Source organism: Suncus etruscus, chromosome 1 (genome assembly GCF_024139225.1).
Source record: "Suncus etruscus isolate mSunEtr1 chromosome 1, mSunEtr1.pri.cur, whole genome shotgun sequence".
Classification (NCBI taxonomy): domain Eukaryota; kingdom Metazoa; phylum Chordata; class Mammalia; order Eulipotyphla; family Soricidae; genus Suncus; species Suncus etruscus.
In genome coordinates this window covers 170,640,393-170,667,875 of record NC_064848.1, presented here as the reverse complement: position 1 = coordinate 170,667,875, position 27,483 = coordinate 170,640,393, and the positions used below count along the sequence as shown (strand labels likewise).

Genomic DNA, 27,483 nt, shown 5'->3' with positions numbered 1-27,483 from the left:
AAGGGGGGTGGAGAGATAGCACAGTGGTAGAATGTTTGCCTTGCACGCAGCCAATCCAGGACAGATGGTGGTTCAAATCCCAGCATCCCATATGCTCCCCTGTGCCTTCCAGGAGCAATTTCTGAGAGCAGAGCCAGGAGTAACCCCTGAGCACCGCTGGGTGTGACCTCCAAAAACTGTTATTTTAAGGGGTTGGAGTTATAGCATAGCAGGTAGAGAGTTTGCCTTGCATAGAGTTGATCCAGATTTGATCCCTGGCATCTCGTATGGTCCCCCAAGCCTGCCAGAAGTAGTTTCTGAATGCAGAGCTAGGAGTAACCCCTGAGTGCTTGCCAGGTGTGGCCCAAAAACCAAAACAAAAAAATGTTATTTTAAGAAAATGTGCCTCTTGAAATGAAAAGACACCTTTCTTTTCTTTTTTGTTTGTTTGTTTGTTTTGTTTTTGGGTCATACCCAGCAGCATGTAGGGGTTACTTCTGGCTCTATGCTCAGAAATCACTCCTAGCAGACTTGGGGGGACCATATGGGATGCCGGGATTCGAACCTCCATGCTATCTCTCCGGCCCCCGAAAAGACACCTTTCTGAGAGGTGGCCAACAGATGGCCAATAGGCAAGTGAAAAAATGCTTGTCATAATTATCATTAAAGAAATAAAAATCAAAACAATGAGATATCATCTTACACCAGTTAGAATGGCACATATCAAAAATATTGGGAACAAATTGTGTTGGGGATGTGGTGAAAAAGGAACGCTCAGGGGCTGGAGAGATAGCATGGAGGTAAAGCGTTTGCCTTTCATGCAAGAGGTCATCGGTTCGAATCCCAGCGTCCCATATGGTCCCCTGTGCCTGCCAGGAGCAATTTCTGAGCATGGAGCCAGGAGTAACCCCTGAGCACTGCCGGGTGTGACCCAAAAACCACAAAAAAAAAAAAAAAAAAAAAAAGGAACGCTCATCCACTGCTGGTCGAAATGCTGCCTGGCTCAACTTTATGGAAAACAATATGGAGGATTCTCAGTAAACTAAGAATCGATCTGCCAGATGGCCCAGAAATCCTGCTTTGGGTCTCTACCCCTAGGACAGAAGAATTCCAAAAGGATATATGCATATAGCTATTCATTCAAATATCAGTACAATAGCTGAGTTGGAATCAAAATAGATGTCCAACAACAGAGGAGTGGATCATCAAAGTGTGATATGTAGGGGCTGGAGCAGTGGCACAAGTGGTAAGGTGTCTGCCTTGTGCGCACTTGTGCACACTAGCCTAGGATAGACCGCGGCTTAATCCCCCAGCATCCCATATGGTCCCCCAAACCAGGAGCGATTTCTGAGCGCATAGCCAGGAGTAACCCTTGAGCATCACCAGGTGTGGCCGAAAAACCAAAAAAAAAAAAAGTTGTGATATATATATATATATACATATATATATGTATATACACACAACCACACACAATGGAATACTATATAGCTGTAAGGAATCATGCAATAATGCAATTTACTGCAATGTGGATGGAACTGGAAGATATTATATTAAATGAAGTAAGCCAGAAGAAGGATAAATACAGAACGATCTTACTTATATGTGGTATTTAGAATAATGAAGAGATGCAATGGTTTGTGTGGAGTTGTTGAGAATACTCTAGGCCCCATAGCATAGTGAGGAAAAGGAAAGAAATTTAGTGGAGGAGGAGAAACACAAATATAAAGGGATGGGGACAGGGACAAACAGGTCTTATATACATTTGGTGGTGTTCAGAAAGGACAGAACTAAATATCCCAGCCAACAACAGTCAACAACAATGAAATCATGAGATCCTAACTTTATCAACCAAGATTTTTTTTTTTTTGTGGTTTTTGGGTCACACCCGGCAGTGCTCAGGGATTATTCCTGGCTCCAGGCTCAGAAATTGTTTCTGGCAGGCACGGGGGACCATATGGGACGCCGGGATTCGAACCGATGACCTCCTGCATGAAAGGCAAACGCCTTACCTCCATGCTATCTCTCCGGCCCATCAACCAAGATTAAAACAGGCCTGTTATGCAGGCAATCTGAGGGGTAGGGAGTGGTGGCATGGGATACATTCTGGGAACATTGGTTGAAGAAGGTTGACACTGTGGTGTGCTTGGTCCTGAAACGGTATATGTCTGAAACCCAACTATGAATAACGTTAAATCACAACTGTCTAAATTTTAAAAGTTAAAAAAGAATGAAAAGAGGGGCCGGAGAGATAGCACAGCGGTAAGGCATTTACCTTGCATGCAGGAGGGCGGTGGTTCGAATCCCGGCATCCCATATGGTCCCCCGTGTCTGACAGGGGCGATTTCTTTTTTTTTTTTTTTTGGGTCACACCTGGCAGTGCTCAGGGGTTATTCCTGGCTCCAGGCTCAGAAATTGCTCCTGGCAGGCACAGGGGACCATATGGGGCGCCGGGACTCGAACCGATGACCTCCTGCATGAAAGGCAAACGCCTTACCTCCATGCTATCTCTCCGGCCCCAGGGGGCGATTTCTGAGCATAGAGCCAGGAGTAACTCCTGAGCACTGCCGGGTGTGACCCAAAAAACGAAAACAAAACAAAACCAAAAAAAAAAAAAAAAAAAAAAAGAATAAATGAAAAGAAACTCATGCAACTCAAAGGAAAAAAAATGGAAAGAAAAAGTGCCTCTCACACAGATAGGCAGTGGGTGGGAGCAAGGTGGGAACAATAGGAGGAGGGCAGTGGATACTGGTGAAAGAATTAATGTTGAAATATTGTATTCCTGAGACACAACCGTGAATAACTTTGTAATTCATTGTGAAATTTTTTTTTTGGTTTGTTTTTGGTCCACACCCAGTGGTGCTCAGGGGTTATTCCTGGCTCTGCACTCAAAAATTACTCCTAGCAGGCTGTGGGGGTAGGGGGACAATATGGAATATTGGGAATCAAGCCCAGTTTTGTTCTGGGTTGGCTGCACTCCAGACACTGCCTTTTTTTTCCTTTTCTTTCTTTCATTTTTCTTACTATTGTAATGGTTTTATATATATATATATATATATATATATATACATATATATACATATATATGTATATATGTATACACGCATACATATGTTTAATGGTTTTACGCCAGTCATCTGGCAGTTCTAGGGACTGGCTCTGTTTTCAAGGATCACTTCTGGCAGTGCTCTGGAACCATTTGCATTGTCTGCATACAAGGTCTTAACCCCTGTATTATCTCTCCAGTCTTCAGTTCTGCTGTTTGATCTATCTTTTTTTTTTTTTTTTTTTTTTTTTTTTTTTGTGGTTTTTGGGTCACACCCGGCAGTGCTCAGGGGTTTTTCCTGGCTCCAGGCTCAGAAATTGCTCCTGGCATGCACGGGGGACCATATGGGATGCCGGGATTTGAACCGATGACCTTCTGCATGAAAGGTAAATGCCTTACCTCCATGCTATCTCTCCGGCCCCTGTTTGATCTATCTTACCACACTACTACAAAGTCTTCAGAAACTCCAGCATTGTGAATAAGATTCACTAGGAGTATTGATTCAAATACGACTTGGATGGGTATTGTCTGGCATAGCCCCAAGATCTCCTGAGTGGTCCCTCTAAGGGTCAGCACAAAAATATAAAAAATGTGATCTCTGGGGCTGGAGAGATAGCATGGAGGTAAGGCATTTGCCTTTCATGCAGGAGGTCATCGGTTTGAATCCCAGCGTCCCATATGGTCCCCCGTGCCTGCCAGGAGCAATTTCTGAGCCTGGAGCCAGGAATAACCCCTGAGCACTGCCGGGTGTGACCCAAAAACCACAAAAAAAAAAAAAATGTGATCTCTGAATCTGGGATATGGTTCAAAGGACTAGTGTACATGCTTTGCATGAGGGAGTCTTTGGATCAGTACTAGGGCCCAGGATGCTAAAATCTCTAGGACTATATCTGATAATACACAGGGGCTCCAGGGCTTCATTCAGCCATGTTTGGGAGGCCACATGGTGCTAGGGTTCAAACCCAGGTTGTTGCATGCATGCCCTAACTGCTGTCCCATAGCTTTTGATGGCAGAGCATCAAGACATATAGCCTTGTGCTGGTGAATATACGTCTGCACAGTCTACGTGTCCACCTGCAAGTATTTGTCAAGCATATCACTGAGTGCTTATGCCCTTTCTCCTAGAGAAACTTCTAAGTAATTAGAGTTCTTTATGTTAGGGACGACATTAATGATAGTCAATCATTAACAAGTCAACCTGATACTCTCTCCTATCAGCTCCTTTACTGGGTCTTCAGGAAATGGTCTTAAATAATTAGGGTGGAGCCAGACTCTTCCAATGTCCAACTTGGTTCCTGGGCAGTGAGTATTGTAGGAGACGAGCCTCTGAGGGTCTGTGACAGATCATCGGCTGACTGCAAGGAACATGTGTTCCAGCTAACATGGATACTATTCTGGTTTTCAGCCTCATCATTACATCCTACGATGCCAACAAGAAAGGTAAATATAAGAGCCTAGAAAATAGCATCTAGCTTAATATCCTCAAAACCCCAAGGAGAGCATAGAAAATGTTTTGAGACCTAGTCTCTACCCATCAAACATACTGCCAATACTCAGTAGGTGAGGCTTTCCTTTGCAGGAAACCTCTTGATTCTAAGCAGGACCATGGCAGAGAAGTGTTCAGAGAAGTGATGCATTCTTTTTTCTTGTTCACATAACTAACATAGCTCGTTCTTTTCCTGTTTGTCTGGTGGCTTTCTTTTCTAGAGGGTTCCATTGCTCTTCCAGTACTTCCAAATCACCCTTTCAAGACTCCCAAGTTCTTAACCCTTCAGATATTGATATTCAGATATTTCAGGAAATGGTCTAATAATTAGGGTGTAGCCAGACTCTTCCAATGTCCAACTTGGTTCCTGGGCAGTGAGTATTGTAGTATTTTAATTTTGGTGGAGGACACACCCAGTGTGTGTTTTGCATTCAGGGATTCCTGGCAGTACTAAGAGGACATGCCATACCAGTAATAGAACCTGGGTCAGCTGTGTTTCTACCCACTGTAATATCTCTCCAGCCCTAGCTTCCCTTTTTCAAGGTGGTACATGTAGGTCCATGAAGATACTTTCAAGCTGGGAGAGCAGGAAGAAAGGATGGTGCATGGTAAATGGCGCTGTTTCATGCTTTTTGTGAACTGTGTTTAAAAAGTTTTTATTTAGCCAGATAGATAGTACAGCAAATAAGGTGCTTCTTTTGGATCCTATATAGTTCCTCAAGCCTGCAGAATGATTTCTGTGTGCAGAGTCAGGAGTAACCTCTGAGCACCATTGGATGTGGTTCAGAAACCAAAATATTAAAATATGAGGCTGAAAAGATAGCATGAAGGTAGGGCATTTGCCTTGCATGCAGAAGGATGGTGGTTCAAATCCTGGCATCGCATATGGTGTCCCGAACCTGCCAGGAGCAATTTCTGAGCATAGAGCCAGGAGGAACCCCTGAGCACTGCTGGGTGTGACCCAAAAACCACAAAAATATTAAAATAATAATCATATTAATAATAATAATAAAGTATGTTTCTCTCGGGGCCGGTGAGGTGGCACTAGAGGTAAAGTGTGCCTTGCAAGCGCTAGCCAAGGAAGGACTGCGGTTCGATCCCCTGGTGTCCCATATGGTCCCCCCAAGCCAAGGGCAATTTCTGAGCGCTTAGCCAGGTGTAACCCCTGAGCATCAAAGGGGTGTGCCCCCCAAAAAAAACAAACAAAAAAACAAACAAAAATATGTTTCTCTCTCTCTCTCTCTTTTTTTTTTTTTTTTTTTTTTGGTTTTTGGGTCACACCCGGCAGCACTCAGGGGTTCCTTCTGGCTCTATGCTCAGAAATCGCTCCTGGCAGGCTCTGGGGACCATATGGGATGCCGGGATTCGAACCACCATCCTTCTGCATGCAAGGCAAACACCCTACCTTTATGCTATCTCTCCAGCCCCTGTATTTCTCTTTTCCTAAATTTCCTAAATATTAAATATCTAAAATTATACAATTAAGGGGAAATAGTCTAAAATGCAGCAGTGACTAATTTAACAGATGAAAGCTCAGAGTCACCTGAGAAGTATTAATATGTCAAAAAGGCATAAATAATTATGACCAATGGTTCTATGAAAATATCTTGTCTCCAAGATTTCCTTTCACAAACTTAAAAAAAATTTTGAGGGGGTCACACCCAGCATGCACAGGAGTTACTGCTGACACTATGCTCCGAATTTGCTCCTGGCAGGCTCAGGGGACCATATGGGATGCCGGGATTTGAACCGGAGTTCATCCTGTGTTGGCCACATGCAAGGCAAACACCCTACCATTGTGCTATTGCTCCAGCCCTAAACTGCCAAAATTTTTAATACAAGTAGGAAGGCAGAACAGGAAGGTGATGAGATAACAGTGTTTCAAGTAAATGTATTGGTTAGCCTCTCATTACTAAGTTAATTTCACTGAAGTCTATTTTACACTGTTCCCTCAAGGGTATGCATTGATACTGAGTTTTCTTTACACAAATTCTTACCTGAAAATATTCTATTTTATTGTTATTATTGTTGTTGTTGTTGTCATCTTGGTTACACCCAGCTACGTTCAGGGCTTATTCCTAGCTCTGTGCTAAGGAATCACTCCTTGCAGTACTTGGGGATTATATGTGGTGCCAGGATCACCCATGATCAAGGGTAAAAATCCTACCCACTGCACTATCTACTATCTCCAGCCCCCTATGTATGTATGTGTGTGTGTGTAAAGAATCTTTGGGGGCATCTGATCTATCCAACACAAGTTCTATAATAAAGAACTGAATTAGTTGGGGCTTGGGGAGAAAAAAGAATTTGGGCCACACCCAGCAGTGATTCAGGGTTACTCCTTACACTGCTCTTAGAAATTATTCCTGACAGTGATCAGGGGACCATATGGAATGCTGGAGATCTAACAGGATCAGACATATGCAAGGCAAGCACCCTACCCACTGTACTATTTGTCCAACTGCAGAATCACATTCTTTGTATTTCCTTCTCCAGAATTCTAAAATGTCATACTCCCAAATCCTGACCTTTTTTTTTCCCTCCAGAATTCAAAGAGAGCAGTTGTCAAGTGGAACAGCTGCCCAGGATCTTCCCAAAGGATGGAGAAAACATGAGAGATATGCTGGTCCAAGGTAGGAAATGGGGCCTATGCTGAAAAATCAGCACCATTCTAGATGTGTTCTTGTAAAGAATTCCTAACCTTGATCTCAAACATCCTATTTTTTTTTTTTTTTTTTTTTTTTTGGTTTTTGGGCCACACCCGGTAACGCTCAGGGGTTACTCCTGACTATGCGCTCAGACGTTGCTCCTGGCTTGGGGGACCATATGGGACACCGGGGGATCGAACCGCGGTCCGTCCAAGGCTAGCGCTGGCAAGGCAGGCACCTTACCTTTAGCGCCACCGCCCGGCCCCTCAAACATCCTATTTTTAAAATTATACACCCCCATACACAAAAGGCTTCCTAGAAATCAAGTTTTTTTTTCAGGGAGGCCACATCAGCAGTGCTTAGGACTTCTAGCTCTGTACTCAGGGATCATTCCTGACTGGGCTCAGGGGATCATATGGAATGCGGGGGATTAAACCCAGATTGGTCACTTGCAAGACAAGGACAATACTGCCACTATACTGCTAGTTCCTAAAAAATCTTTTTTTGAGGGAAGGTTAAACCACGCCTAGCAGTGCTTAAGAGTTAATCCTGGTGGTGCTCAGGTGTCGCAAGTCAGCCCCTGAAGAGGTTGACTGATGGAGGGATGGAGGATGAGGTCTTTCCCCTCCAGCTTGGAGCAGCCGGCGGTTCTGAGGTGAAGCGGCAGGTAAACAGCTCGCAGACAGTCAGGCTTGTAGAAATATTAGCTTTATTCGGTGGACAAGACTGAAGTCCAAAGCCTCAGCATCAGTTCCTGCCAAAAGCCTCTTGCCTTCCACAGACCCTTATTTTTATCCCCCAAAATCAGGTACCACCCAATGGTGGGATCAGATACCATCCAATGGTGGAAGCAGAATCAGGTACTACCCTAGGGTGGGGGCAGAATGCCCTAGGGTAGGGCACAATCACCGATCAGGGTAGGGTCAGTAACATAATAATCCCATAAAATGTTTACATACACAACACTCAGGGATCAAACCTAGGATGGCTGTGTGCAACACAACTGTACTATTGCTCTAGTCCCTATAAATCAATTTTTGTTTGTTTTGGGGCCACATCTGGCAGCACTCAGGGGTGGTTACTCCTGGCTCTATGCTGAAGAATTATTTCTGGTGGTGCTTGGGGTACTATATGGGATGCTAGGGATCAAACTTAGATCAGCCATGTGCAAGGCAAATCCCTTACCCACTCACTCCAGTTTCTATAAACCAATATTTAGATGATCTATTATTCATTTAAGGATAAACAAATTTGGGGCTGGAGTAATAGCACAGCAGTAAGGTGTTTGCCCTCCAATTCAAATCCCAGCATCCCATATGGTCCCCGAGCCTGCCAGGAGTGACTTCTGGTTTTGTTTTGTTTTTGTTGGTTGGTATTTGTTGTTGTTGTTTTGTTTTGTTTTTGGGCCACACCCGGCGGCGCTCAGGGGTTACTCCCGGCTATCTGCTCAGAAATCGCTTTTGGCAGGCATGAGGTGGAGGGGCAAATGGAATGCTGGGATTCGAACCACCTTTGGTCCTGGGTCAGCCGCTTGCAAGGCAAAAGCCCTACCGCTGTGCTATCTCTCCGTTCCAAGGAGCGACTTCTTAGTGCAGAGCCAGAAGTAACTCTTGGACGCCACAGGGTGTGACCCCCAAACAAACAAAAAAGGATAAACAAATTCATCTAAGGGTAAACAAATCCTTGGCGGTAACAAAAGAGGAGACAGAGCATTTCTGTAGGTTTTATTCGCTGTTGTGATCTAATTTTCAGGCACCCTATGGCTGACGGGGGGAAAGGTAGGACTTGAGAATGCATACTTAGCAGATGTGGACCCGAAAGGGGAGAAAGAGTAGAGGTGTTTCACGGGATCTCTTCAGGTTAAGTTGGACACTATTCAGATTTAAGAACCAGTTTCATGGGGCCAGTGAGATAGCACAGCGGTAGGGCGTTTGCCTTGCATGCAACCAACCCAGGACGGACTGTGGTTTGAATCCCAGCATCCCATATGGTCCCCAGAGCCTGCCAGGAGTGATTTCTGAACAGATAGCCAGGAGTAACCCCTGAGTACCGCCGAGTGTGGCCCCAAAACAAAAACAAACAAACAAACAAAAAAGAAAAGGAAAAGAAAAAAGAACCCGTTTCATTCTGAGGGTCTGACTTTTCTCTTTTCAGAAACACGGGCAGATGCGGAAAGGCCCACATTCATCCAAAATTGGACTCTGGCTACCCTGCAGTGCTCTGGCTCCGGGAGGAAAGTGAAAGTCCACCTTTTCCATCCAGAGAAAAGGCCAAAGGTCAAGCACACTCTCCAGAGCCTGAGAGTCCTTGAAGTTCCCCACAGAGACGGCTCTGATTCCTCAAGTTGTCACCTCACCCCTGCCTCCAAGTTTCAGGCTGGATTCCTCCTCCTGAGAGGAAAAGGTGAGACTAGATTACAAAAAAAGAAAAGAAAAGAGGAAGGCACTAATGTTTGGGGAACAGCCTGGAAGGCACGAAGGGCTGGGTGCACAACTAAAGGTTCGAGGAAGCAGGGCAAATCTACATCCTCTTTGAGACTCATTTTTCTAAACTCAAGGGGCTCTTCTAGCCCCGACTTGCCATTTCCACATGATTCCCGTTTTTTCTTCTTTTTTGATTTGGAGCCATACTCCAGTGTGTGGGAGTCACTCCTAGTGATGCTTAGGGGACCATGTGGAATTGAAACCAGACCTCAGGCATGCAAGGCAAATGTTCTATAGCTGAGCCACACCTCCACTCTGTTATCTTTATTTTTTGTAAGTATCTTTATGTTGACAAATGCTATTTGATTTTTTTGTTTGTTTGTTTTTTGGTTTTTGGGCGACACTCAGCAGTGCTCAGGGGTTACCCCTGGCTCTGCACTCAGAAATCATTCCTGGCAGGCTCAGGGGATCATATGGGATGTTGGGAATCAAACCCAGGTCCATTCAGGTCAGCCACATGCAAAGCAAACAAAACGCCCTACCGCTATGCTGTCTCTCCAGCCTGCTGTTCGATTTTTTAAAACAATTTTAAAGCTTTGATTGTACACTAGAATGTTCAAATGTACAGATTAATGATAAAGAGTAAATCTCCTTCCCACACCAATCTCTCAATCTTGCAATTCTCTGTTTCTGAGGAAATTCTATTGCAAGTTTACTGATTTCCCTTACAGGGTTATTCCCTACTTGCATGGTATGTATCTTAAAACATAGTTAATCATAAAAAATAGTCAACCATATACACTTCTTTACCTTTATTCCACTTAGCAATGTATTATGTGTGGCTTCATAATCAATAGATGCAATTAGTCTTACTCCTTTTTTGGGGGGGGGTCATACCCAGAGGTGCTCAGGGATTACTCCTGGCTCTGTGCTCAGAAATCACTCCTGGCAGGCATGTGGGGACATATGGAATGCGGAATTTGAACACAGACATCTGTCATGGATCAGCTGCTTGCAGGGCAAACGCCCTACTGCTGTGCTATCTCTCCGACCCCATCTTACTCCTTTTTGTTCATTTGTTTGTCTTTTAGTTTTCATATTTGGACCACATCTGGCAGTGCTCAGGGGTAATTCCTGGTTCTGTTCTCAGAAATTACTCCTGGCAGGCTTGGGGAACTATATAAGATGCCAGGGGTTACCCCCTACCCATTGTGTTATCACTCTGGCCCCTCATTCCCAAATGCAAGGCATTTGCCTTGCATGCAGAAGGACAGTGGTTCGAATCCCGTCATCCCATATGGTCCCCTGAGCCTGCCAGGAGTGATTTTTGAGTGCAGAGCTAGAAGTAACACCTGAGTGCTGCCAGGTATAACCCCCAAACAAACAAAAAAATTGATCCATGAAAATTTGTCTTAGTATAAAAGACAAATGGTTAAAAATAAGTTTTGTGGTTTCTTTTGGTTGTTGTTGTTGTTGTTGTTTTGTTTTGTTGCTACACCTGGTGGTGTTAGGTGACTCTTCATTCAAGAATTATTCAAGAATTATTCATAGTGGACTCAACAAACCATATGGGATACTGGGGATAAAACTCAGGACAGGGCCGGGAAGGTGGTGCTAGAGGTAAGGTGTCTGCCTTGCAAGCGCTATCGTAGGACGGACCGTGGTTCAATCCCCTGGCATATGGTCCCCCTAAGCCAGGGGAGATTTCTGAGCGCATAGCCAGGAGTAACCCCTGAGCGTCAAATGGGTGTGCCCCCCCCCAAAAAAAATAACTCAGGACAGCTGTGCACAAGGCAAATGCCTTACTTGCTACACCTGGCAGTGCTCAGGAGTTACTCCTGGCTCTGTGCTCAGAAATTACTCCTAGCAGGTTCAAATGCCCTACATGCTGTACTATCTCTCTGCCCCACTGAAATCCATTCTTTCTTTTCTTTCTTATTATTGGAGGCCAGAGATCAAACCTGGTTGGCTGCATGCAAAGCACATATGTTGCTCTTGCTCTGGCCCAATCTTTATTTTTAATTTGGTTTTTGGGCCACACCTAGTGGTACTTCAAGAGTTACTCTGGGCTCTGCACTCAGAGATCATTACTGGTGATGCTCAGAAATCGTACAGGATGCCAGAGATAGAACCCAGTTGGCTATGTGCAAGGCAAATGCCCTACCCATAATGCTATTGTTTGTCCCCTAAAATTTTTTTTTAATTTCAGGGCCACACCCAACAATGCTCAGGGCTTACTCCTGGCTCTACACTCGGGCAGTACTCTGGGACATATGGAATGTCAGAGATCAAACTCAGGTCAGCCAGGTGCAAGGCAAGTGCCCTACCTGTATACACTATCACAACAGTTCTGAAACAAATTAAAACAATTTTTGTTTGTTTGTTTTTTGGAGTCACACTCAATGATGCTAAGGAGTTACTCCTGGCGCTACACTCAGGAATCACTCCTGTCAGGCTCTGGGGACCATATAAGATGTGGGAGATGGAACACATATTGGAAGGAGCACCTTACCTTCTCTGCTATCTCTACAGCCCTGTCTTATTCTTTTTCAATAGCTGTACAAGATTCCATTGTATGGCTGAACTGCAGTTTATTCCACCAATTCCCTATTAATAGATATTTTTGTTGTTTCCAATATTTTGCAAATACGAATGATGTTGTGAGCAATGATCTTATACATTCTTCATTGTGTATCTTCAATTTAGCAATAGATCAAATGTCAAGGGAGACTATTGCATCAAAGTTTGATGTGTACATTTTGCACTCCTACCCACACTATTCCCTCACAGCTGCTGAGCAATGGTTTCTTTTTTATTTTGAGGCCACACCTGATGGGGCATAGGTACTACTTCAGCTTGGTTCTTCAGGCTATTCCTGAGTTTTTGTTTTGCATTATTTTTGGAGCACTAAATTGGGTTTTACACGTGGTTCAATGCTCAAGGATCACACCTGACACTACTTGGGGGACCATATGTGGTGCCAGGGATTAAATCCAGGTTTAACACAGGCAAGTTAAATGCCCTAACTGCTATTCTTTTTCTCCAGGCCCTGGACAGTGGTTCTTTTTTTTTCGGAGGTGGTCACATTCGGCAGCACCCTCAGGGGTTACTCCTGGCTCTATGCTCAGAAATCACTCCTAGCAGGCTTAGGGGACCATATGGGATGCCAGGGTTTGAACTACCAACCTTTTGCATGCAAGGAAAACACCTTACCTCCATGCTATCTCTATGGCCCCTGGACAGTGGTTCTTGACTTCAGCCTTACACTTCTCTAATTTTACTCTTCTTTTTTTTTTGGTTTTTGGGTCATACCCGACAGTGTTCAGAGGTCACTCCTTTCTAACCACCGTCCTTCTACATGCAAGGCAAACACCCTACCTCAATGGTCTCTCTCTGGCCTCTAATTTACTCTTTTTTTTTTTTTTTTGGGTCACACCCAGCCATGCTCAGGGGTTACTCCTGGCTCTATGCTCAGAAATCGCTCCTGGCAGGCTCAGGGGACCATGTGGGATATCGGGATTCGAACCAATGACCTTCTGCATGAAAGGCAAATGCCTTATCTTCATGCTATCTCTCCGGCCCCTAATTTACTCTTCTTTTCTCATATTCATTCTTTATTTGTTTGGGGGCCACACCTAGTGATGCTCAGGTTACTCCTTGCTTTGTACTTAGAAATTATTCCTGGTAGTTTTTCTTTTTTTCTTTTTTGGTTTTTTTGGGTCACACCTAGCAGAGCTCAGGAGTTCCTCCTGGCTCGCTCCTGGCAGGCTCAGGGACCTTATAGGATGCTGGGATTCAAACCACTATCCATCCTGGTTTGGCTGCATGCAAAGCAAACTCCCTACCACTGTGCTATCTCTCCAGCCCATTTTCCTGGTAGTTCTCTAGACTCTAGAGGATCATATGAGATGCTGGAGATTGAACTCAGGTGAGCTGCATGCAAGGCAAATGTCCTACATGCTGCACTATCTCTCTGTCCCATTGAAATCCATTCTTTCTTCTTTTTTTGGGGGGGGGCACACCCGTTTGATACTCAGGGGTTACTCCTGGCTATGCGCTGAGAAATCGCCCCTGGCTTGGGGGGACCATATGGGACACCGGGGGATCGAACCGTGGTCCGTCCTGCACTAGCACTTGCAAGGCAGACACCTTACCTCTAGCGCTACCTTCCCGGCCCCTCTTTCTTCTTCTTCTTCTTTTTTTTTTTTTTTTTTTTTTTTTTTGGTTTACACCCTGCAGCTCAGGGATTACTCCTGACTCTATGCTCAGAAATTGCTCCCGGCAGGCTCGGGGGACCATATGGGATGCCAGGATCAAACCACCGACCTTCTGCAAATGCCTTACCTCATGCTATTTCTCCAGCCCCCCATTATTTCTTCTTTTGTTTTTGTTTGTTTGTTTTTGAACCACACCCGGTGGCGCTCAGGGTTTACTCCTGGCTCTTTGATTAGAAATCGCTCCTGGAAGACACAGGGGACCATATGGGATACCGGAAATCGAGCCTGGGTCCAGCCCGAGTCTTCTGCATGCAAGACAAACACCCTACCAATGTATTATCACTCCAGCCTCTGAAATCTATTATTTCTATCTAGTAGTTTATGAACAGTAGTGAGCAGTTTTCATTTATAAACAATAAGTAAGCAGTTGTCCTCCTTTATATAAAGGCGATTTCCTACTACTGCTGCTGCACTGTTGGAAGATAAAATATACTGAGAGAAACTGGAGGTTTATGAGCAGAACGAAAGGGAAAAAAATATCTCAAATTCTACATATGGTTTAGTGAAGTAGAGAGTGGAAAACTAAGTAGATAGGTTTTTGGGATGTGACCTAGCTATACATTTTCCCATAAATGAACGCATGATATGCTTTCTTTAGTATACTTTATAAAGTCAACATGTAATTAGTCCTGGGAAAATGTGTGGGGAAATGTTTCTATTTGGGGAGGAAGGGCAAATCCAGCAGTGCTCAGGGCTACTCGCAGCTTATACTCAAGAGATTCAAGGTGCTCACAGGACCATATGTGGTGCCAAGGACTTAACCCATGCATACTAAGCACACAATCAGTCACTGAGTTATATTTCTAGTCTTGGGGAAAAAATTCTTTGTTTTGTTTTGTTTTGGGGCCACACCGGGTGTTACTCAGGGGTTACTCCTGTCTCTGTGCTCATAAATCACTCCAGGCAGGCTCGGGGGACCCTATGGGATGATGGAGATCGAACCAGGGTCTGTCCTAGGTTGGCAGCATGGAAGGCAAATGCTCTAATACAGTGCTATCACTTCAACCCACAGAAAAAAAATTTGGGAGGCTGAAGAGATAGCACAACGGTAAGGCATTTTCCTTGCATGTGGCCAATATAGGACGGACCCCGGTTTGAATCCCTGGCATCCCATATGGTCCCCTGAACCTACCAGGAGCGACTTCTGAGCACAGAGCCAGGAGTAACCCCTGAGCACAGCCTGGTGTGACCCAAAAACAAGAAAGAAAGAAAGAAAAAGAAAGAAAGAAAGAAAAAGAAAGAAAGAAAGAAAGAAAGAAGGAAGGAAGGAAGGAAGGAAGGAAGGAAGGAAGGAAGGAAGGAAGGAAGGAAGGAAGGAAGGAAGGAAGGAAGGAAGGAAGGAAGGAAGGAAGGAAGGAAGGAAGGAAGGAAGGAAGGAAGGAAGGAAGGAAGGAAGGAAGGGAAAGAAAGAAAGGAAGGAAGGAAGAGAAAGAAAGGAAGGAAGGAAGGAAGAGAAAGAAAGGAAGGAAGGAAGGAAGGAAGGAAGGAAGGAAGAGAAAGAAAGGAAGGAAGGAAGGAAGAAAGGAAGGAAGAGAGAGAGAAAGAAAGAAAGAAGAAAGAAAGAAAGAAAGAAAGAAAGAAATAAAGAAAGAAATAAAGAAAGAAAGAAAGAAAGAAAGAAAGAAAGAAAGAAAGAAAGGAAGGAAGGAAGAAAGAAAGAAAGGAAGAAAGAAAGAAAGGAAGGAAGGAAGGAAGGAAGGAAGGAAGGAAGGAAAGAAGGAAGGAAGGAAGGAACAAAAGAAATTCTTAAAAACTAAAAAAGGCTTAGGGAGCAATAGTATAGCATGTAGTCTGCTTACTCTGCATGCAGCTAACTCAGGTTCGATCCCTGGAACCCCATATAGCCCTCCAAAGCACTGCCAGGAATCATTCCTGAGTGCAGAGCAAGGAGTAATAGTGCAATGATGAAAGTGCTCACCTTACTAGCAGCAGTCAATCCCTGGCTTTGAATAGAATCCCCTGTACCTCACTAAGATTGATCCCGGAGCAAAGAGCCAGGAACAGCGCCTAAGCATATCCTGTGTGGCCCAATCCCGTTGCCCCAAAAAAGTAACATCTAAAAAGCTTCTGACAGGTTTTGGAGTTGTTTTTGTTGTTGTTATTATTTGCTTGTTTTTTTGTTTTTGTTTATGGGCCATACCTGATGGTGCTCAGGAGAGACAGCCATACTCCTGGCTCCACACTCAGGGGTCATTCCTCCTGCTCCTGCTCCTGCTCGGAGAACTATATGGGATGCTGGGAATAGAACCTGGGTTGGCTGCATGCAAGGCAAACACCCTACTTACTCCAGCCCAAGTTTGGGAGTTTTAGATTACTCAAAATTAATGCAAAGGAATGAAACCAGATTCCTTTCCTAGTCACATATGATATGCCCCTGTAGACAATGGCAGGTATTCTGGATAACAGTGAATTTCTGTAAATGTGAGGGCATGTCCTCTACCACTGAGATATGTCCCTAACCCTAAATTTAGAGTCTAAAGTACTCAATACAGGGTGGCTCTTTTTTTTTTTTTTTTTGGATATAGTGTTAGGAATGTTTGATACAGTTTATGGGATTTGACTGGAGACTATATAGTACAAACATGCTGATATTTCTTTCTGGATCACGTTTTTGTCACTCATGATACAGCTGACATCATCTAGCTCCTATTGCTCAAATTCTGTATTGATCAAGAGACTTTCTAATTCTGCTTTAGGCATCGTGGGAACCTTTATGTATTTTTATGGCACCAGGGATTAAACACGCAAGCTTACACATGCAAGCCAAGTACTCTTTTAATGCCTATAGCCGGGCCTCAAACCTTTTATCTACAACAGGGCATTTAGAGGAGAAAAAAAATTCCTGATTCTTTGGTCAGATACTCTCTAGGTACTTTGTTTTTGTTTTGGGGCCACACCTGGCAATGCTCAAGGGTTACTCCTGGCTCTGTGCTTCTGAAATCGCACCTGGCAGGCTTGGGGGAACCACATAGGATGCCGGGAATTGAAACCCAGGTCTGTTCCGGGTCAGCCACATGCAAGACAAACCACTACTGCTGTGCTATTGCTCCACCCACCCACCCCAATCCTCAGATAAGATTGTGACTCTGAATACAAATTTTTGGATTTAGGCTATGGTTTATTTATACTTATAGATTAGGATTTGGAATTAGGTCAGTATTTAAGAGCTTTTGTTTTCTTTTTAGGCACCCCAGCAGTGCTAAGGGAGAGGGATTTATGTCACATACCTTAATCCATTACTGTACTCTGTCTCCAGTTCACCTTTTTTTGGCAGGGGAGTGACACCCCAATAGTACTCAGGGTTACTCCTAGATTACTCAGGAATCACTCCTCTGGATTGCTGGGGACAGAACCTAGGTTTGTTCATGTGCAAAACAAATGTTCATCCAGTGTACTATTGCTCTGGCAATAGTTGTTGGGTCACACCCTGGCAGTGCTCAGGTGTTGCTTGTGGTTCAGGCAGGTTCATCTCTGGCAGAATGTGGGGGATCAAACCCATCACAGCATGTGCAAGTTGATTCTTTTTTTGTTGTTTGTTTCTGAGCCATACCTGGTGGCACTACCTCATGGCAGGCTTGGGGACCATATGGGATTCTGGGGGTCGAACTCATGTCCGTCCTATCCTGGGTCGGCCACATGCAAGACAAATGTTCTACCACTGTGCTATCACTCCACACCCCCTACCACCACTACCCCACCTCCTGATTCTTTTGTTTGTTTGTTTGTTTTTGGGGGGTAGGTCACATCTGGCAGTGCTCAGGGTTACTCCTGGCTCTATGCTCAGAAATCGTTTGGAGGACCATATGGGATGCTGGTATTCGAATCACCATCCTTCTGCATGAAAGGCAAACGCCCTACCTCCATGCCATCTCTCCGGCCCCCCATCTTTTGATTCTTAAAGTTTAGTTACTTCTATTCAAACTGTGGAAGATAGGAGAAATAATATCAAGGGAATTAAAAAAAAATTTTTTTTAATTTTTTAAAAAAACTTAATTGATTGGTTGTTGGGCCACACTCAGAGGTGCTCAGGGGTCACTCCAGGCTCTGCACTCAGAAATCACTTCTGGCAGTCTGGGGAACCATATAAGAGCCAGGAATTGAACAGGTCCCTCCCAGGTCAGCAGTGCTCAGGGGTCACTCCAGGCTCTGCACTCAGAAATCACTTCTGGCAGGCTGGGGAACCATATAAGAGCCAGGAATTGAACAGGTCCCTCCCAGGTCAGCAGCTGCATGCAAAGCAAACACCCTACTGCTGTGCTATCTCTTCGGCCCCTATCAAGGGAATGTTAATCTGATATTATCACCTTTGAAAAATTGCTAGGTTTGTCCACTGCTAATTTTTTCCCCACAAGTGAGAGATTTGAGTAGATAATCTAATTCCTACTAATCTAAAGCTGAGCTTTATGGACCTGAGAGAAAGTACAGCAGGTAATGTACTTGTGTTGCACACACCTGACCTGGGTTCACTTCTAGGAACTACATACAGTTTCCTGAGCCTCACCAGGAGTGATCCCTGAGTACAGAGCCAGGAGTAAGCCTGTGAGTGCATCCAGGTGTGGTCCCCAAACCAAAAGTTAAATAAAACTGAGATTTAGACTTAAAACATAAACCCAACAATATATGTAAGCTCTCTCAAATCACACTTTCAATCTGCTAGAATTCATAACACAGAATATCTCTAGGGCACATTTTTATTTAAACATAATATATTTAATGTTCCCTATTTAAAATAAATCACTTTCAAAGAAAGCAAAGCATCATTTCTTAAATTGCCCATTGCATACCTTCATATTTTTATGTATCTTCTCAAAGTGGGGTATCCTTATTCAAATAGCCTCAGCTAAAGAAAAGCTAAAATTGCCATTCCATCATCACTGGGAATGAGGAACTTGTATTTACCAATGTGCTCCACCTTTTACTGCTCAGTTACCTAGCAGATGACATGAAAAGAGATGAGCTGCCAACATGGGTGGACATTTAGAAATGAGGCAGAATTGAAAAATATACTGACAGATGAAGCCTACTCGACCCCAAAGTGGGGCTCCCAGGAGGTAAGAAGACATGCCACATCGAAATGCCATTATCACTGTGGCCTGAGGGCACAGTTCTATGTGGAGAGAGAATCTCTAGGCTTTTCCTCTTTCAATCATATATCACTCATTTTACAAAGCGCTGTCACACCTGCTTTCCCAGTGTTTATTTCTGTTCACAACACCGCTGTGTAACAGGGAGGCCAAGGATCACTTTATTGCCATCCTCTGATAGATAAGAAAACCAAGATTCAGGGAATTTATGTGCTATGTCCTATGGAAGATTTGCTTATCTTCATCCCCACTCTTTCTGAAGCATATGACAACCCATTCAGCAGAATGCCAAAGATAGTCCACACAACTCCCATGTTCTCCTCTTATTTCTTTTAGCTTTAGGGGCCACACTTGGAGGTGTTCAGGGAATGCTTTTCGTTCTGGAGGTTCTCAGTGCCTGGGAAGGAACTAGGCCACCTGCATACAGAAAATGTGCTCCAGTCCTTTGAGCCATTTACCCTGCCTTGGGTTTATTTCTTCTAGATCCTCTTCTCCCACCAAGGTCCACTAGTTTCCTCCACTCCAGTCTCACTGGCCTTCTTCTTGCTATTCTAACTGTAACCCAGGCCTTTTCTTTACCTGCAAAGGCTGCCAACTCACTACTTCCTTAAACATTGGCTTGGTTAAGCCCCATCACTTCCTATCAGTCCTGACTCAAGTCTAAACTGCTCAGATCTAGACCTAAAGCAAAGCAAAACAAGCAAACAAACAAACAAACAAATCAACAGAACTGTAGGTTGGGTGTTTGCCTTGAATACAGCTGTCTCATGTTTCATTTCTGGCATCCCATATGGTCACCCCACAAGCCTACCAGGACTGATTCCTCAACACAGAGCCAGGAATAATCCCTAAGCACCAGGTATGGTATCAAAATCAATAAACTGCAGAACTCTGGGAATCACTAGGGTACAGCATTTGCCTTGCAACTGGCCAACTGTGTTTAATCCCCAGAACTCCACACAGTTCTCCAAGATCATTGGGAATAAATTCCAAGTGCAGAGCCAAAAGTAAGACCTAACCACTGCCAGGTGTGGCCCCAAAAGTAACTAAATAAATAAACTAAACTTCAGAGCTCTCAGATAAAACCTACCTGTACTTTTTTTTTAGACTTTATTTATTGATTGATTGATTGATTGATTGGTTTTTGGGTCACACCCAGCAGTGCTCAGGGGGTCACTTCTGGCTCTGCACTCAGAAATTACCCTGGCAGGCTGGGAGACCACGTGGGATGTTGTCCCTCCCGGAACAGCTGCATGCAAGGCCCCACTGCTGTGCTATCTCTCGGCCTGCTATTTGATTTTCTTTTTGTTTGTTTGTTTGTTTGTTTTTGGGTCACACCCAGCAGAACTCAGAGGTTACTCCTGGCCCTATGCTCAGAAATCACTCCTGGAAGGCTCTGGGGACCATTATGAGATGCCAGGATTCAAACCACCATCCTTCAGCATGCAACGCAAACACCCTACCTTCATGCTATCTCTCCAGCCCCCCTTTTTATTTTTTATTTATTTATTTATTTATTTACTTATTTATTTATTTATTTATTTATTTATTTTGAGTCACACCTAGTGGTACTCAGGGATTACTCCTGGCTCTGCACTCAGAAATCTCTCCTGACATGCTCAGGGGACCAAATAAGATGCCGAATTCGAACTACCACCATCTGTTCTGAGTTGGCTGCGTGCAAGACAAACAAATGCCCTACCACTATGCTATCTCTCCAGCCCCATACTACCTGTACTTTTCTTCTTCTACTCTTAAATTTTTATTGTTGTCATTATTGTTGTTACGGTATATTTTAGTTTTGGGGCCACACCTAGTAGTGATCAGGGGTTACTCCTTGCTCTGCACTCAGGAATTACTCCTAGTGTTGCTCATTGGACCATATGAAATGTGGAGTTTGAATCTGGGTTAGCCTCATGCAAGGCAAGTGTCCTACATACTGTTCTATCTCTATGGCCTCTCTACTCTGAAATGTTAACCCTTCTAACATACCATCATTTTTACTGTCTTGGTTTTTTGTATTGTATTGTTTTGTTTTGTTTTGTTTTGGTTTGGTTTTTGGACCACACCCAGCAACACTCAGGGGCTACTCGTGGCTCTATGCTCAGAAATCACCGCCGGCAGGCTTGGGGTGGGGGGAACAGACAATATGGGATGCGGAATTTGAACCACTGTCCTTCTGCATGCAAGACAAATGCCCTACCTCTGTGCTATCTCTCTGGCCCTGTTTGTTTTTTTTTAACTGGGGTTTTTTTTTTGGGGGGTGGTAAGAGTAGTGGAGGAGTGAAGAAATGGAATTCAAGGATTTATACACACAAGTCATGAACTCTGCCACAGAGCTGCATATCTGGTCAAAACTGACTCTTGTTTGCATTCTGTCTCTCAGTCTTCCCTCCCATTTATTTGTTCCCTTTTTAGAATGAACCCAACTAATGGGCCGGAGAGATGGCATGGAGGTCGGGCGTTTGCCTTGTATGCAGAAGGATGGTGGTTCGAATCTTGGCATCCCATGTGGTCTCCCAAGTCTGCCAGGAGTGCTTTCTGAGCATAGAGCCAGGAGTAACCCCTGAGCACTGCTGGGTGTGACCCAAAAACAAAACAAAACAAAATAAAAAGAATATAATGTATCCAACTAATATCTGAAAAGAAACATCTGGCACTTCACAATCACTCATGTTAAGGCCAGAGAGACAGAACAACAGGCACAGAACTTGCTTGCCTTGAACTCACCATATGATCCCCAGGGCCTCTCCAGGAATGGTCCCTAGGCAGAGCCAGGTGTGTGTCCTGGGTATCGTCAGGTGTGGCCCAAATCATTTTTAAATATTTGCTGAATGAAGGGAAACTGAAGATGCAGAAATCTGGGTGGGTCTGCTGACTTAGTCTACCCTTCCACTCCTCTAGACATGCCTGCAGCAATCTCTAAGACAAATCATAACACTACATGCTTTTCCTTGGACTTTGGAGTCACCTTTCTTACTGAGGACACTTGCCAGGGTTACATATTACACACTCATTTTTATTTCAGCCTTAGAAGAACACTATCATCTACTTCTTCCCTCTGATCCCACGTCAAAGGCCCACAGGAATTAATCCAGGAACTAATCTCTTATTAGTATCTACCCTCATTTGTTCTTGGCATGGCCATCTGCCCACGCCCTAAACCTATGGACAGGTCAATGAGGCTACACCAGGAGCTGAACAACCACTGGAGAAAGCCAGGCTCTTGTCAGGTAACAAGAAAAGACAGAATGAATGGCCCCCTGGTGTCCATTAACAGTTCTTTTCTTGTTTTATAGCTTTTATACCAGGGTTCTCACAATGCAAGGTAGATCCAGTGGTGGGAGCCTTAGCACAGCCTTTTCCCACCTTTATCACGGCCAGAACTCCTGGGAATAAAGATGGAGAGAAAACCACAAGTATTGGAATTTTTTCTAGCACGTTGAAACAAGGTAAGGAGTAAGTCTGGGTCAGAAAAGAATAGAAAAACAAAACATTTTAGCCCCAAACTAATTTGGGTGCTCCTAAATGGTCCCTAAGGCTGAAAAATCACAGTGCTTTTTAGTTTGCCTTTTCTGGAGGCTATATCTGGTAATCCTCAGAGCTTATTTCTGGCTCTGTGCTCGGAAATCACTCCTGGTGGGGATCTCTCCGGAGACAATATATAATGCTGGGAATAGAACCTGGATCAACTATGTGAAAAGAAAGTGTCCTACCCACTGCACTATCTCTGGTCTATACAAAGTTTACATGAGAAAAATTCTGCTTTATAGGGGAGGAAAATAAAATCAGCATCTCTATTAAAAAAATAAGGTGGGGCCAGAGAGATAGCACTGTGGTAGGGCGTTTGCCTTACACATGGCCAGGACGAACCTAGGTTCGATCTCTGGCATCCCATATGGTCCCCTGAGCCTGCCAGGAGCGATTTCTGAGTGCAGAGTCAGGAGTAACCCCTGAGAGCCACTAGATATGGCCCCAAACCAAAAACAAAAACAAAAAAAAGTCCCAGAAATGTTTGTAGTTTGACACCACTGGTGGCATTCCTTTCTTCCACAAGGGAGCTCACCTAGTATCCAGCTTTGGGGAATTTTGTTATAGAAAAATTCTTTTTTGTTTTGTTTTGTTTGGGGTTATACCCAGCTGTACTCCTGGCTCTGTACTCTGGGATCACTCTGGAGTTGCTCAGGGAGCCTTATGTGGTGCTAGGATTCAAATCCAGGCTAGCCACATGCAAGGCAAGAAACTTACTATACTATCTTTCCAACCCTATGGATTCAACACAAAGCAAAGCACATTCTTCTCATACGTAAATTCCACTCATTCTGTGTATTTAAATACTAAACAATTGTGGTAGGTGGTTTGTGGCAGATTGGTAGAGGAGGAGGTTCATATGTTAATATACCCAAATCATAAAAATAAATGAGCAATGAACAGTAATCATCACAGAGATAAGCACAGTGACGGTTTTATCTGCTAATTCCTAGAAAGCACCTCCTGAAATGAACTGGGACTTGCATTTTTTTTTAAAGTTAGAAGCAGTGGAGATAGTACATTGATAGTACATCTATATGCCTTGCACAAGGTGGCCCATGTTCAATCCCTGACACTCCTAAGGTCCTCTGTCAGGAGGGAGGGCTGAGCACTACTGAATGTGACTCCCTCCCTTCAAAAAATAACAAGATTCTTTAGACCCAGAAGCAATGCCAATTCACCTTTGCTCTTCTACAGCCAAGAGAACCATAGGAGAAGTGGTGCCTTGAGGGGTGCCAGGGCACAAGGGCAGAGACTAGGCAATCAGTATAGGAGGAAATGAGCAGCGCTTCCTGGGTACCTCTTCAAAGAGCAGTGCAACTATTAGTCCTACTAGATCATGGAAAGATCCCAAATATCAAGTCAATAACCCACTTGGAAGAGGCTGAGAAGGTCAGGGTAGAGGCCATGATGGCCAAATCTGTCCCATGAGTATAGGACCCTGTCACAGCCTGGATGGACATCTGAGTCCAAGCCATAGGCTGTTGGGTACAGGTACTTGCTTCCATAATACCAGATACTAAATTGCGTACAACTGGGTACAGCAATACCCATTCCAATACTAAAATTGAATGATACAGAAGATGTTGGGATCAAGCCAGAGAGATAGTACAGCAGGTAAAGCATTTACCTTGCACATGGCTGACTCATGTTCAATAATTGGTATCCCATATGGTTCCATGAGCACAGTAGGAGCAATTCCTGAGTACAAAGCCAGGAGTAACTCCTGAGCACCATACCAGTGTGGGCCAAAAACAAATAACAAAACCCAAGCAAAACAAAAACAAAGGAGATGTTGGGTCCTTCAAAGGGCAAGAACTTCCTTTTCTTATGGTTGTTCTTCTCCTATTCTACTCTCCAATTCAGACACAGATCAGAACCTAGAGAAGCGGCAGAAATGGAGCCTTGTGGTCAAATCTCTGATTGCAGTCACTCTGCTGCTCAGTGGAATTGCCATCACAGTGTTTGTCATTTTCGAAGTCCCATGCCCTGTAAGTTCATGGTGATACTGAGTTCCTGGTTTTGTTCGAGAAAGACCTCGTCCTGTGGAGAAGCAGCTAAGCAGGGAGAAGATAGGTCTTGGACTTGACTGCATCCCCATTATTTTGTATGTGTGTGCGTTGCCTTGGTGAGCACAGACTTTGGAGTTTGAACAGACCAGCTGCTCACTTCATAAGTTTGGGAAATCAGTTTGGCTTCTCCAATCTCAGCTGCCTTGCTCAGAAAATGCTGCCTCATTTTCCCCAAGCTCTGCCAGGAGCAACCCCTGAACACAAATATGGGAGTAGTCCCCCACCCCAAGAACTGTTGGGTGTGACCCCAAAATTAAAAAATAAGTCAAGGGGCCAGTGAGGTGGCGCTAGAGGTAAGGTGTCTGCCTTGCAAGCGCTAGCCAAGGAAGGACCATGATTTGATCCCCCAGCATCCCTTATGGCCCCCCCAAGCCAGGGGCAATTTCTGAGCGCTTAGCCAGGAGTAACCCCTGAGCATCAAATGGGTGTGGCTGAAAAACAAAAACAAAACAAAACAAAACAAAAAATAAGTCAAATGGGACTAAGGATATTTGCTTCACATGAAAAATCAAGACCTTATGCAAAAAGTCAGAGGAAAAAAATTGCTGAAGTGAATCCTTTCCTCTGTTGTACCTGGTCATCCTTGGTGGATGACATATGCAAAAAGAACTTAGATTTCCCTCAGAAGAGAATATAATCTTTAAATGGCTCATCTGGTTTGGAAGACAACCACAGTCACACTAGCCATGAAGCTAATACTAGTTCTTTTTCTCCCTTCAGAGTCAATGTGTGAGAGCCAGAGAGCAATGCCGATGCCAGTGGCTGTGGAAAAGGCAACAGAAGGGAGGCCAGTCCTCTGAGGCAGCTGAAACTCAGCTCATCTCTCAGCCTGTAAAGGGAAGTATTCACTGTCTGCCTTATATTTGGTTTGGAGAAAAGGGCTTAACAGGGGTTTGGGGGATATTATAGCAGATAGGATTTTTTTGTCTTGCATACTGCCAACCTGGGTTCAATCCCAGCTACCATTATATGGCCTCTGAGCCCCAACAGGATGATCTCTGACTGCAGAGCCAGGAGTAATTCCTGACCATCACCAAGTGTGGCCCAAAAGCAAAAATAAAAAAAAAATTAAATTAAATAAAAAATGTGTGGGGTCAGAGATAACACAGCAGTAGGGCGTTTGCCTTGCAAGTGGCTGACCCAGGACCAAAGGTGGTTTGAATCCTGGCATTCCGTATAGTTCCCCGTGCTGCCAGGAGCAATTTCTGAGCAGATAGCCAGGAGTAATCCCTGAGCGCAGCCAGGTGTGGCCCAAAAGCAAAAACAAAACAAAACAAATTTTAAAAAAAGTGTATATATTTAGTTTTGGGCAGCAACCTATGGTACTCCAAGGCTACTCACTGTTTAGTGTCAGAGATCACTCCCAGAGGTGCTAGAAAACTATGTAGCACAGAGAGCCAAACCTGGGAATCCCATATGCCAAGCATGTACTCAGCCCATTGAGCTATCTTCCTATTCCTAGACATGTATTAACTTTTTAAAATAAAAGACAGGCTGAAACGATAGTATAGCAGGTATGGTATACTACCAGGATTCAATCCTCAGCATATAATATGGTCTTCCATCCACCACCAGAACTAATTCCTGAGTACAGAGCCAGGAGTAATCCCTCAGCACTGTTGGATGGGACCCAAAAAGAAAGAGGAAGGAAAGAAGGAAGGAAAGAAGGAAGGAAGGAAGGAAGGAAGGAAGGAAGGAAGGAAGGAAGGAAGGAAGGAAGGAAGGAAGGAAGGAAGGAAGGAAGGAAAGAAGGAAGGGAGGGAGGGAGGGAAGGAGGGAGGAAGGGAGGGAGGAGGGAGGAGGGAGGGAGGGAGGGAGGGAGGAAAAGTGACTCCTGGCAGTACTCAGGGGGCCATATGCAGTGCCAGGTATGCAAAGCAATTCTCTATCTCCTGTACTATCTCTCTGATTCTGAAGTAGAACCTTTATGACTCTATGATCCATGATAGCTGCATACCCAGTAGATTTTCCATTTTAGGTTCAGCCAGGAGTGTATGAGCTATGAGCTATTTGCTAGTGGTTATAGTTCCCAATCAATAGGCTTTCAGAAATGTACCTTACTGGTTCTTTCTCAGGGTAAGCATAACAGCTTTTCCTAGAGTAATTTGGTAGCATAGGCAAAAATGCTATGTGCTCACAATTATGTGGGTTTGGGCCTGGAGAGATAGCACAGCGGCGTTTGCCTTGCAAGCAGCCGATCCAGGACCAAAGGTGGTTGGTTCGAATCCCGGTGTCCCATATGGTCCCCCGTGCCTGCCAGGAGCTATTTCTGAGCAGACAGCCAGGAGTAATCCCTGAGCATTGCCGGGTGTGGCCAAAAACCAAAAAAAGAAAAAAAAACAATTATGTGGGATTTTGAACATGGCTGGCTACCATTTTGTTGATACATAAGCAAAATATCCAGTTGCATTCTTCCTTATCTTTCCTATTTCCTTTCCATCTCTAGGTGGCACAGACTGCTCCCATGTCCTCAGGTCTGCAGGAAGCTGAAGGGACCATTGTGCTCAAGCAGACATACTTGTGAAAAGTACTGTGTTCTCCATCACCTGGTGAACAAGAATGCTACTGTCTTCTCTCTGTGATTAACCAAGACAGGCATTTAATCCAACAGTAACACCAGGCCAATGAACAGAGGCCCTTGGCTTGCAGTCGGGGTTACTATCAAGCTATACAGCAAGACATGTTGCTATTTTTTAGGTGTCAGTAGAAATTTTGAACAAGAATCTCATGATTAGAACAGTTTCGCTCACAGTATCGACCTAGGAGACAATGGAAAAAATCTGACTTTAAAGCTACTTTTCCACTAAAAAAAAAAAAAAAGGCAGAAAACCGAAAACAAGGTTTTGTCCGATCATTTCATTTAGGTAGAATGTTCCAAGTTCTCAGCAATTCTCTTCTTATTTCTCAGGTTAAAAATATGTTAAATTGAGAGAGACAGTG

At 44.2% G+C, this 27,483-nt stretch overlaps 1 protein-coding gene across 1 annotated transcript; it reads left to right on the top strand.

Annotated features, from left to right (window-relative positions):
• Positions 1-4,404: 4,404 nt before the first annotated feature.
• Positions 4,405-27,067, top strand: C1H17orf78 (chromosome 1 C17orf78 homolog). The gene is made up of 7 exons (XM_049764322.1): positions 4,405-4,462; positions 7,055-7,141; positions 9,311-9,559; positions 22,240-22,362; positions 24,335-24,462; positions 25,264-25,374; positions 26,990-27,067. The coding sequence occupies exons 1-7, from the start codon at positions 4,405-4,407 to the stop codon at positions 27,065-27,067; spliced, it is 834 nt and encodes a 277-aa protein (XP_049620279.1).
• The last annotated feature ends 416 nt before the right edge of the window (positions 27,068-27,483 follow it).